The following is a 13130-nucleotide window of genomic DNA, read 5'->3' as shown; positions in this document are numbered from 1 at the left end:
GGTATGGCATTCAAGTTGAAGAATACACTACTACCATCACTAATGCCGAAGTAGCCCAGCACCCCGGATGGCAGGGGGAATAAGGGGTCTTCAGTCCTTTTTTTTGGGCAGTGGGTTGTAAACCTCCTGCTTAATGATAGACATTAAAGTAAGGATAACCATCAAATGGATTCTTTCAATGCATGAAAATGGAAACAGAAAAACTAAGTCTAAACACCAAAATTAGGCAACGTTAAGCAAATAAGTCAATTATCAACGCGATGGCGGATGAACCGAATATCCATGCATGGCCGATTCAACACCCATATTATTTCTAGTAAATGATGAAAACATGAGTCTTTCCTCTCTTTATTATCTGAATGCATCACACAGCTCTAGTCATCTTTAGCTCCAGATGATTCAGTCCAGTCTTCAGTTAAATTGTTGAGCAGTACTTCCATCTTTCCTTTTTGATCTAGCTTTAAGAATGTAGGCCTTCCATTTCCACCTTCGTTGGTCACTTCGTGTTTCTCTGTGGATGTTTGTTTTTCCATGAATGAGAGGATTTCTTGTGTTTGTGCTTCAATTATGTTGTATATCATCGCCTTCATCTGCTCAATTTGAAAGTAAAACTGAGAAGAACTAAAGAAAAACTTTGGAGGATGTAACCTACAATTGTATACATGGTCATATAAAATTCTCCAAGTTTGGATGTAAATTTGTTTATTGTTTATGTGAATAATCAGTGTCAATATTTGGTTGGGTGAGCAACATGAGTATTTCATCCTACCGCCAACAAGGAACCCCTATCTTCCCCCCATCCCTTTAGGGTATAGGTCTGTTTTTGATGTCTCGGATAAGGCAACCTCACTATGCTTCAACTTGCATATTGGTGCTCCTCTTTTGCAGCACAAAGAGTTGGTGCCCCGATGATCAATTGTTGAATGTAACATAAAAGGATAAATGTCTCTAGTTATACCTGAAGATGCCTTCTCATTAATTTCTCTAGTGGTTCTCCTTGGTTTGACCTTGTTTGATCCAATGGTTCATGAACATTTGGGCTTGGCATGTTGGTGCTTCCTTGGTTGGTATCTAGCACTTGACCCTGAATGTCTTGTTGATCTTTCTGATCCAGGTCCCTCTGAGGCTTAGACTCCACCCCATTAGCCTCTGAACTCTGCTTTTCTACACTTTCTTGGGTCATGTATGATGATTGATCTTGGACCTGCTGACCACATGCTAGCACTTTCTGAATCACAATTTTTGGCCTTGCACCACCTTGTACCTTCACTTCCATGTCCTCATCGACACGAACGCCAATATAGCGCCTTGGCTCATTCTGCCTACCTACAACGCACATAACCATTGGGTTGCTAGTCCCTTGACTTTGACGTTGAGTCACATGGTCCATAGCATGGTCCATGTCGCGCCGAGGTTCGGCCGGCTGTGCTGCTTGTTGGTTCGAGCTCGCACCATGTTCATGCCTTGGAGCTTGATGATGAGTTGCAATAGGCACCTGCCCATATGTTTCCGGATTTGCTCGAAAATGAACAGAGTGCTGAAAGGTTGGTACAGTTGGCAGCTGACCTTCTCCATTTAGAACTCCATGTGGGAGGTAGAGAAGCTCATAATTGTAAGGTCCTCTACTTTAAGATATCAAGATTGATGAGTTAGTAGTTAGCTAGCTTGAATGCAAATGTAGAGGGTGTTTGGCAAGAACATTTGTGTTTGTAAGGTTCGTGTTTTCTAGAACAAGAACATAATGTTCTTGAATTTATGTGTTCTAAGAACAGGATGATCATCGCTCTCTGAGGGTAATGTAGTGGCAAGAAACTTATGCACCTATGTTTCTAAAATGAGATTCATACTAGGCAAAGCGGAGATTTATGGTCCAAAATGTATAAACCACTCTTCAATCACTTGATATGGATATGCAACAACAAAATGTTCAAATTGCATTATAAGATCTCATCTACACATCCAAGTGATATGATTAACTGATTCATATGTTGGCCTTGAACCATGAAGATTGCTTGCCATCCTTTGGGATAAGGTGGAAGATATGTCCTAATGGTGATAGACTGGCCTGAAGTTAAAGTTAAGCGGTAATTTGGAGCCTAATAGGATGTTCGATTTAGAAGAATACCATGTTCCAAGCAATATGCCATTCTTCCAAAAGGTTGTACCTAGACCCTGATGCAAACACTTGGGTTGTGTTTGATAGCCTCAGATTTTAGATCCGAGGCTGTATTAAAAGTGTGTTTTTTAGATGTTTAAACTGGGGATTTAAGTAACATGGATCTTAAATCCACATTACTTGTAAAAAACCATGGATTTAAGGTCGGATTGGAGGGAGGAGGGCCGACCTTAAATCCATGGCTCTGAGATCCATGGTGAAACAAACAAACCTTAAATGACAAATTTGCTTGTTCCACATCTAGTGAATTGAGTGTCATGCTGTGGTGGGTGGAACCCATTGGAACTGACACACGAAGTGTGAACTGAGGTGTGTCCTTGCCGTCCATCCAACATGGAGCTGAAGTTGTCTATGTTCGTGGACCTCTTCGTAATGCCATGAAAGGAACAGTTCTTCTAGGCATTGGAAGAACAGCAATCAAACACCCTCGCTCTAACACAAGTGTCCTGTATAACTGATATTTCTATGGGAAAGCATAGCAGGGCTGTGAACAATTACATGGACTGCACCTTAAGAAGATTAATTAATGTATATATTAGGATAGCATGATTCAATTATCAATTCTAAAGATTTTTAAATGATAAAGAAATAACACATTTATGTATGTTGGCTTTTCTTTTAAACATTAACAAAAGAAACAGTTAGCTAGGATCCATTGGCATTGCATGAATGTGCATGTAAAAAGGCATAATCAGGTGATAGAAATTCACAACGACAAGAACACGAAGAATCAAACACAAATATAAAACTCAAATTGGCATGCATCGTTTGGCAAGAATCTGATTCACACGGGGTATTAATTGCAATGCTAGCTGTTGCATGATTAAAGAAAGAGACAAGTATGAGAATTTTTAAAAACTGTACCTGCCATTTACCACCGAAGGATTGTATGCCATTTGTTGATTTCTTCCTATTCAAAGAGGAAAACAAGAGCTCAATGTTTGAATAAATGTACCATAAATGATCTATTATTCAAAGGGTGGGCGTTGGGCTGGGTGGCGAACAGGTAGTCAGGTATTAGACCCATGATGGGCCGGGCTTGAGCTGGTTCTTTGACCCTATGTTGGCTCTATATATATATATATATATATATAGAAATTGGTAGAAACTAGGTCAGGGATAAGAACCAGACCCTTTAACCTTTTTATATTTAAAATGTTTTTTGTTTTTCCAATTTAACCTTATTGAGATCATCTTAAGAATGTGTTGATGCAAAACATTTATTAAGTTGATCATTTGTTAGACTTTAATATTGTTTTTATAATAAGAACGAATGAACGCCCCACATGGTATCAACAAATTAATAATAAAACAATCCACATTTTTCTTAAAAATACTTTGAATCAAAGCAGGTTTTATATCAAAATAATTTTTATAAATATATTAATATGTTCATATTTTATTCAAAATGATTTTTTAAACAAAAACTGAAGGGTCTAGTTTTTATCCCTCACATAAGTGTTTGGTTTCTACCAATTTCTCTCTCTCTCTCTCTCTCTCTATATATATATATATATATGTGTGTGTGTGTGTGTGTGTGTGTTGCCAGCAGTCGGCTCACTTAAAAGCTATTGGCATGTCACTGATGGCTCCCTTAAAAACTCTTGCAATGTTGTGAAAAGGTCTTTAAGATGTTAAAAAGTGAAATGTTAAGTGTTTCAAATGGGGTAGATATCAAACGAGATACCCGATAGATATGAAGTTAATGCTGGGGCGATAGATATTAAGTTAATGCTGGGGCCCAACCCAAACCAGATACAAGAAGTGGGCTCGCACTGCCGGCAAGGGCATTAGACCAGCCCAAGCCTGACTTTGACGAGCCTTGGCCCAGCCAAGGCCGGTCCGATTCTCATCAACCTTATGTAAAACTCCCAACTGGTATATGCAGATTTACAATTACCTTATCCTTAACTTGGGCTTCAAGTTTTAAGGTGCATTTGACTACTTCTCATGGATTTAGTTTGATTTTAGATCCTCATCATGATATGACATCTATATATTTAGCTTCACATGTTTGACCTCTCTAATCTTAAACTAGGCCTCTTGCTAGCCTAAAATAATAATAATAATAATAATAATAATCATAATAATAATAATAAGGGAGATATCAAATTGAGACCTTATGTCAGACTTGATATTCTTGATTTGAGAATCATGAGCTACAAATTTGGGACTAAAATGACTAAAATGCTCTTATGTTTGAAAAACGGAACCCTTGAAAGGGGGGGGGGAAATAGGAAAGAGAAAGTTAATTTTTTGTGAAATGAAAAACACCCATTACACAAGACTGTATGAACAGACAAATCATGCAGATGAGTGTTTGTCCTAACCTTTTAGGGAGTGTTTGGCAATAAGAACACTAACACAGTGTTTCATGTCTCAGAAATTGTAGCATATTCACGAAACACTATAACTTAAAGTTTTCAAAGACAGATTCATAAAACTCTTTGTCAGTGTTATTAACGCCTTGATATGCTTTCACTCAAGAATCCAAATTGAAGAGTTCATACACACGCAAAAAATGGCAAACGATGTACACAAATGCTAAGGAAAACTTACTCAAAGCTTCATCGGCACCAGGAGGTTGGTTAACAATACACCTGTAAAGGTGTGATGGCCAAACGAAGCGAGGCCTCTGATCTGTCGGCAGATAAACACCAGGATGTGCGATGAAGTTCCGCGCGTTCTGTCTACGGTTGTTGTTGGGCATCACCATCTTGCCTTCCCCAGACTAAAAATCAAAAGACTTAGATGAGAGATGAACAATGCAGCTAGTTAAAGATCTGAACTTAATTTATTAGGATTGATTGAGAACTATATAAAGGATGCTCTCACTGCATGAAAATGTTTACTATCCATTCACCAGGTGGGTATGAAGGAGGCTAATAGAACAAGATGGTGATCGTGTGACGATTCATAAAAGCCACTGTGGATCATTCTGCAAAATATTATGCTGATAAGAGGTTTAATTTTTCAACCTGTATTCAAGTCATTTTATGAAAAATGGATCTGCATGTCTATCATTTCTTTTCTTTTTCATCTTTACATAGGCGATCTCTGTTTGGTATCCCGAACATATAACCTTCTCCCATCTTTCATGAGGTGCAAAAAGGAGCTGGTGAATTCAATTGCGCTAAAACTGAAAGTGAGTTTTCATGAAATAACTTTCAGGATAAGAACAACCATGACGTTTTTGTTAGGCAAATTGAATTTTTTTAAGGACTTTAAAGGATTGGTGGCATACCACTTTTTTGATATTTTGACATTTTTCATTCATCTATTTCTGAGATTAATGTTTTGAAACGATAATTGCTAGACCGCCAGATCTATGATTATATGTGTGTGTCTTGTAAATTGTGTCCTCTGTTTATATGTGTGTCTAATCGTGTTTGTAAATCATACCCTCTACATTTTATGGATGCTTGGATCATTTAATTAGTATGCTCAATTTTTGAATATTTTTGTTAATCCAAACCTACCAATGAATGCAGAATTTCTGGGATTATATGTTTAATAAAAATCACAAAAAGATGATGTGCTGATTGAATTCATAAGGATTCCAGGATTAATGATCTCCTAATTCGTAATCCCCCAATCCAGTAAACGGATCTTCCATGATCTTTTATATTTTGAAATTGTTGGTAAGGTCTTGTTTTTTGAAAATGCAAAAGATGTCCAACAGCTGGACTGCTAAATCATAGTTTGTGTGTCTATGTGGTGTGAATTTAATGAAATAGGACAAATGAGATTTCTGGAGAAAAAAATTGGTCACACATAGGCACACCCATACACAACCGAAGTTGAAAGATATTTCGGTGAGATTCAGCCTTTTGTTGCATGGATTTGTCATATACAAATAATAAAGAATTAAAATCATATGCACATAAGAGAACTCACAAAAGCAAAAACTGCTGCAGTTCCAGTCAGCTTTTTCCTTCAATGCCAACGCGGTCGATACCACAAATCGAGAGGGAGGGAGAGAGCAGAAGAACAAGAAGAAGAAGGTGGTGGAGGAAAAGAAACCACTTATTTGATTGAAGAAGAAGACACAGGAGAAGGAAGAGGAGGAGGTGGTGATAAGGAAGGAAAGAAATGATTTATTTGATCAAAAGCGTAACCTTCTTACGTGAATTTCAAGAAGATTTGATGCTCCTAGTGCTATCAGTCCTCATTTAGATATCCGGAAATCAAGAGCGACCTCCCCTCTCGAGGAAATGTTGAATTTTGCCATATAGACAGTTGTTTTAATCAGCGATTCCATTAATGGTACAATGTAGAACCTGATTCTCCAAAATATATATTTCTTCCCTCCCACGAAATCATATGCACTGTATGTGCCAAGACTGCATGCTTATGTATAATGAACTCAATTTGAGCAAACTAATTTATGTTTGACGCCAACATAGGCTGCAGCATAATTGTAATCATAAGTTAATACATACATTTCTGAAGAATGAGAACTGTCCCGCTGCTTGCAACTTATCGACATCAACACAGCTCAAACCTCCTACAGTAAAGCGAAAGGCTAACTTTTGCCTATTCCTGTAACAAGCTTTGAATCATCTGACTGGATTCATCCTATACTTCATAGTGCTTCTTAACGGATTCCTATTTTGAATAATATGTATGTGTGTGTGTGTGTGTGTGTGTGAAAATTAGTAAAAGTAGTCCTCAAATAGAACTGAATTTTTCAAGTCCTTCACTTTCTAAGAGCTACTAATCATCAGTGAAAGCATATGGTTCGACAGAAAAACGAAAAAAACAGAAGAGAGAAGAAAGTAGAGTAAAGAGAAGGTGGAAAAACCAATCTTAAAATGAAACTTGTCACCCATTCCCCCTACCAAAAGAGCCAATTAAATGCAGACTCTGATATTCACAGTCCACACGACCAAAGTTCTTGGTCTGTCGATTGACTTTCCCTGCCAAAAAAAAAAAAATTCACACAAAACAAGCTCTTCATGTACCTCGCGAAGGCAATTTTTGCTTTATAAGAGACATACACAAGGCAAAAGAAAAAGGAAGAGTCTCAAATGGCTGACGGCAATGAACACCACCCCCAGGAAAAACTCTCTTGTTTCAAATAGAATTTCTCTTTGATGCAAAGATGTTCAGTGAAAATAAACCCCTCTTAAATAACAAAACTTCTTCCCTCCCATCAAACACGGCCCAACCAAAATGAAAGTCCCATAAAAGATCAGACTTTGCGGAAAAATGCTCCTAATTCTTGGCCACAGATCCTTACCATGACAACATTGTAAGAAAGCTAAACTTGCAAAGTAGCAGGTGAGGTTCGAGTTTTGCACTTCATCCCCTTCACAATTTCCATCTTGTTACCTTCTCTAGACCTGTTGTGGTGCACTTCCTCTCTTCACATAAGAGTACTAGTGTGATGTGCTCCATAAAGATGCACAGAAAAATGTCTGCAAACAAAGTATCAGTTAAAAAAAAAAAAGAGAGAGTCAGTGAGGACAAGAGAAACCCCCTCGGTGTCTGACCTCCCACAAGATTTGCATCGATGGATAAAGGCAACCCAACGATGATTGGTCACCATCGGTATCTGTTTGGAGGAAGTAGATTTAAACAAATTACAGAAAAACAGTAGCACACTAAAAGTCTAAATCAGTTTAAGCCTGTTCTATTTTTATTTCCTTCAATTGAAAGAACAAAAAGGAAAGAATCAAGATCGAAATCAGCCAATCTCATTCAAAGGAGGGCCTTCGGCTGATACAGACTTTTACAAATCCATGTGTCCAACCAAATTTATCTACTCTTGGAGAAAGAAGTTCCAAGAACAAGCCAAACTGGGATGAAATGTCTAGCTTTCTATTTATGGCATGGCAAAATCAACATAAGAAAAGCAGTTTAAACAGTTTTCTATCTTTGTATGCATAGAGAAACGATGAGGCAAAAGGATGAAAAAGAGAGTATTCGAATGAGAAAAAAAAATCATATGAAAATTTCAACGATAGAGAGATGATGAAAGTGAAACTTTTCATTTGAGATTTGCCCCCGTTTCTTGGTTCCTCCATTCTCTTTCCTTCCAATTACATTTCTGTGCATATGCAAACAACAAAAATTTGTATAAATTTTATATATGAGAACTGTATCTGTCCTAAGATCTTCATTTCATATGAGATCTCTTCCTACTTTTAAACTGCCTCAATATCAGGTGATTCAATCTAAATGTACTCATTTTACGAGGTCCGAACTTCCTGTTCCTCCCAGGCTTTGCAGTAGCGTATAAAAAATTTTCCTTCCACATCCATAACCAAACTTAGCAGATCAGCAACTTGGGAAAAGAACAGAATTTTTGTCTCTGACCATGATGGACAATTCTGCAATCAGACATGAACAGTGACTATGAGTTGGAAATTGACGAAGTTCTGGAAATGGTGGTCTGCTAATGGGGCTGGCAGCAATCTTGAGGACCAAAGTTATCTCCCGAATTTTGACACAGCCAGATGAGATGCCATGCAAACATCATTCAACAAACCGACATCTTTGAAAGGCCACCAAATGAGAACCTATAATGAAACGGAAAGGACAGATGATAGTGGACCTTTGCAATATCTGTATGCTTCAAGAAAAACATTAATACTTGGAGATAATGATTGCTTTTCATGCGAATTTGAATTCTTGTTCCTACTCCCAAGTGATGTCATTCATTTAAAGAAAATCCTAGTTTTTCTTCAGATACTTGGGAAACCCTGCACCTTGCGTATTTTATGAGGTTAACCCAATGCTGGTAAGCATGCTGGTGTAAAGCCTCTCTTTTCTTTCTAGTGTTCCAGAACCTTGCATGAAAACTGTACCCTTTTCATTTCTTCATTCAAACTCTCTAGAGTTGCATAAACTGCCTGGGCTTCTGAGCAAGAGCTATCGCCAGCAGTAAATGTGAAAAGCTTGTCTTGTACATGTATCCAACTGCACCCTGCAAATTTTTTAACTTCCTTACCTCTCATCTTCCCTCTTATCCTTCCCATTTCACTCCACATTCCTTCTGCTGCATAAAGGTTAGCAAACTGGACGTATCTTGCCCCATTATCAGCTTCCAAACTTAATAATTTTTCTTCTACAACTCCTGCAAGTTTTGTTTTCCCATTGATCCTGCAGGCATTCAAGAATGCTCCCAAAACTATTGCATCTGGTTCCTGTGGAATGTTCTTGATCATGTCCTCCGCCTTGTCCATGCAATTTGATCGTCCAAACAAATCAATCATGCAAGCATAGTGATCCAGTCCAGGACTAATGCCATGATCAGTTACCATACAATTGAAGAAATTCTCACCTTCCACTACCAACCCAGCATGACGGCATGCTGAAAAAATTGCAATGAAGCTAATTTCGTCGGGCTTTTTTCCTTCTTGGATCATTTCCTCAAAAAGGTTGATTGCATCCATTTCTCTCCCATGATTCGCATATCCAGCTATCATGGAATTATACAGAACCAAGTCCCTGTTCATAACTTTTCGGAAAATTTCTTCAGCATATCTTATATTACCACATTTTGAATACATGTCAAGCAATGCATTGCCAATTTTCTCATTCACTTGTATATGTTTCCGTATTATGTAACTGTGAATTTGTTTACCATGTTCAAAAGCTGCTTGAAGAGCACATGCGCCAAGGCCACTTATAAGGATCAGCTCATCTGTCTTTGTTGCTTCTTTCTTCTGAAATTCCCTGAAAAGGCTCAATGCTATGTCAGACTGCTGAAGTCTCAAATGCCCAGTGATCAAGGCAGTCCACGCAACAGTATTTTTCTCAGGCAAAAGATCAAAAACCCGGCTAGCTTCATAGAGGTTACCCCTGTTTGCATGACCCACAATTAAAGACGTGATTGAATAGGCATTCTCGTGAGGGATTTCATGGGCAACAAATTCAGCATGCTTTAGATTGCCGCATTTACAGTAGACATCAATTAAACCTCTGGTAATGAATGAGTTAGAAACTAAGCCATTTCGTAAAACGCATGCATGAACAGACTTAGCTAGCCTAACGTTCTTCAGACTTGCAGACAAAGTCAAAATGCTTCCGTAAGTGTGACCATTTTGTGGCACTCCACTTTGAGCCATGTCAATGAAAACTTCCAGAGCCTTCTCAGGATCACCCGTCAGAACATAACCTGATAGTACAGTGTTCCACGAGACTGTGTCATGAATGTCCATTTCCTTGAAAAGTTTGAGACCCTGCTGCAATTGCCCATTCCGAAAATACGCCCCAACCATTGCATTAGTGGAAACCAAGTCCTTCTCACTCATTTCACCAAACAGTCTGACTGCATCATCCAGATTTCCGCACTTGGAATACATATCTATAATTGAACTGCACAAAAAACCACTGGAAGTTGCTGTTTTAACCAAAAACGACTGAATTTGTTTCCCATAAGACAGCTCTGATAATTTTGCAGCCAAGTTTAGCATGGTAGTAAGAGTAAATTCATCCATTCTGATGCTATTTGCTTGCATTTCTCTGAAAAGGTCGACTGCCTCCTCCATGCAGCCGTTTCTTGTGCAGCCAGAGATGATAGAATTGTAGCTGACTGTGTCTTTTTCAGTGGCCAATTCGAAGAGACCCCGGGCTTCGAAGAGGTCGTTGTTTATTATGTAACCATTGATCATATTGTTCCAAGTAAAAACATTCCTCTCGGGCATTTCATCGAACAATTGGCGTGCTTCATGAATGAACCAATTCTTCGAATATGCATCAATGATCTGGTTGAGAACATGAACAGGCGCCACAACCGCAGCTTTAATGAAGAAGGTCTGAAGCCTCACACACTCTTTAAAGGATCTCATTCACCTTGGATGAGATCGACCATGCATCAACATGGATCTGTGTGAAAAAGAGAGAGAGAGAGCTTCTTCTCCGAATCAACTCGATTGCTTTTCATAATCATCATCTAAGTCACGATGCAGCCTAAAACTTTTGAAATAAAAAGAATGGAAGAGCCTTCAAATTTTCTTGAAAACAGTGGGTGGCTAGCTACAAGTCCTCAATTAAGGGTCTTATATTCACGAAATTTTGTGGGTTGTTGGTTGTCTCAAGCTAAAAGACAATAAGTTCGCTTAATATAATGATATAGATGTATTCAACATAACTCACTTGTCACGGATTATGTTTTTGGATTATATTGTTTCGAAAGTGAATCATAATTTTTTGACTTTTTTATGCTTTTCGTCTTCCTTTTTGACACACTCAAGCAATATGCATCGAAGGTTCTTAATTTTTAAACAAAACTAAGGCGGAAAAGCTCCCAACGCTGTCCGTTGTTTAGATTTGGTTCTGAAATTTTCTTGAATCTGAACACAAATTTTTTGGATTTGATACACATCAGGGAGTGTTTGGTAACCTCGGACTCATATTCAATGTGATTTGAGATTATTGGGAATCTCAAATTTGTAAACTTATGATGTGTTTGTTTCATCGTAGATTTAAGATTTATGGTGACCTCAGATCTTTGGGATCTCAAATCCATGGAGTTAAAATTAAACCTCCTCTCATCCGATTTTAAATCGTTGGTTTTTAACATGTAACGTGGATTTGAGATCCACGTTATAGAGATCCTCAGTTTGGATCGTGGATTTGAGATCCACGTTATAGAGATCCTCAGTTTGGATCTTGGAGAGTACATCTTTTAATGCAACTTCAGATTTAAGACCCCAGAGTAAGGGTCGGCCTGGGCCCAGCCCGGCACATTTAAAATTAAAAAATAATTTTTTAATTATAAAATAACTTTTTTAAATATAAAATATACTTATTAATAATAAATATATATTATTAAAACAAAAAAAACTAAAAAATATTTTTTTAATATTTTTTAAATTTAAACGGCCGGGCCGGGCTGACCCTGATCAGAATCGGAATGATATAAGCAAGAATCACATGTAACCTCTTCCAAGCTGCCGATAGTTTAAAACTAATTTATAATATATTTAGGCCAACCATGGTGAACTTAATTACAATTAAGTCTTTTAGTTGTAGACTTAGGTTCAGACAAAATAGTCGCCAATATTTTGAAAGATAGCATATTGCTAAACTGTTTTTTATCATAAAAATAACTTTTACTTTTACGGAAGTCCAAAATAAAGTATATATGTTTAAAATATTAGGGCACTTGTTTACCAAAAGAGATTATCTACTACCAAGGATCTCATGTCCCAGGAATTGCAGTCAGACCCCCTCTGATTTTTTGGCCTGAGCATCCCAGAGATTTATTTTCTATAGATATGAAATCCACAAAACTCGTTAGAATAGAATTGATATTCATGGTTACGTGTTGAGCTCGAGCTCGATTTGATTAAGTCTCGGCAAACTCGTAAACTCGTTTGAATATATCAACTTCATTAAGACTCGACAAACTCGATTAAGGCATGAGCTCGCCTTGGTACTTACATGTTGAATTCGAACTCAAGTCGATTATTTGAACGAGTTGACTCATGAACTCAAGGTCGACTCGTTAAGTAAATGACTCGGTTCGACTCGTTATTGACCCCTAATTTTGAGAGATACCTTTTTGGGTGAACGAGATTTCTTACAGCCAGACATGACAGCAACCGAAACCTCCACCCAACCTCTCATTTTCATAGGATAGAGGACTTGCTTTCAACGCGTCGAGATGCTGTCTCCACATGTTTTAGCTTGCACATCGGTGGCCCTCCTTTTGCAGTATAAAGAGTTTAAGCTATAGAGATTTGAAACGAAAACTGACCACCTACCTGCCCCCACCCCGAACGTTGCGCCACCCCATTAGGATGTTGAGAAGTACCTCAACCAAAACTTTGTTGCTCTGCCATAGCCTCTAATTTGCTCTAACAAATAGACAACTTAGCTCTCTCACCAGATTATGCTGAAATCTAGAGATTATTAATTTTGTTTAATTTAAAGGTCTCGATATTAACCTCCATGCCAAGAGTATGGATTTTTCGTCCCCAAAGTAAATACTTTTAGCCAC

The 13130-nt window shown here is 38.0% G+C and overlaps 2 protein-coding genes across 3 annotated transcripts; both read right to left on the bottom strand.

Annotated features, from left to right (window-relative positions):
- Window positions 1–346: 346 nt before the first annotated feature.
- Window positions 347–8019, bottom strand: LOC116265423 (uncharacterized). 2 transcript variants are annotated; one of them, XM_031646011.2, is made up of 4 exons: window positions 7419–8019; window positions 4736–4907; window positions 3041–3086; window positions 347–590 (listed from the first exon to the last, which is right to left on the bottom strand). In XM_031646011.2, exons 1-4 carry the CDS (start codon window positions 7419–7421, stop codon window positions 587–589), a joined length of 225 nt encoding a protein of 74 aa, XP_031501871.1. In that variant the 5' UTR covers window positions 7422–8019; the 3' UTR covers window positions 347–586. The 2 variants fall into 2 exon arrangements, with proteins under 2 accessions (XP_031501871.1, XP_031501870.2); XM_031646010.2 differs by lacking the exons at window positions 3041–3086; window positions 4736–4907; window positions 7419–8019 and adding an exon at window positions 959–1354.
- Window positions 8020–8150: 131 nt separating this feature from the next.
- Window positions 8151–11215, bottom strand: LOC116265422 (putative pentatricopeptide repeat-containing protein At3g18840). The gene has a single exon (XM_031646009.2). It carries the CDS (start codon window positions 10972–10974, stop codon window positions 8956–8958), a length of 2019 nt encoding a protein of 672 aa, XP_031501869.1. The 5' UTR covers window positions 10975–11215; the 3' UTR covers window positions 8151–8955.
- Between the last annotated feature and the right edge of the window lie 1915 nt (window positions 11216–13130).

Source organism: Nymphaea colorata, chromosome 12, assembly GCF_008831285.2.
Source record: "Nymphaea colorata isolate Beijing-Zhang1983 chromosome 12, ASM883128v2, whole genome shotgun sequence".
Classification (NCBI taxonomy): domain Eukaryota; kingdom Viridiplantae; phylum Streptophyta; class Magnoliopsida; order Nymphaeales; family Nymphaeaceae; genus Nymphaea; species Nymphaea colorata.
This window is presented reverse-complemented; position numbering and strand designations above follow the sequence as displayed.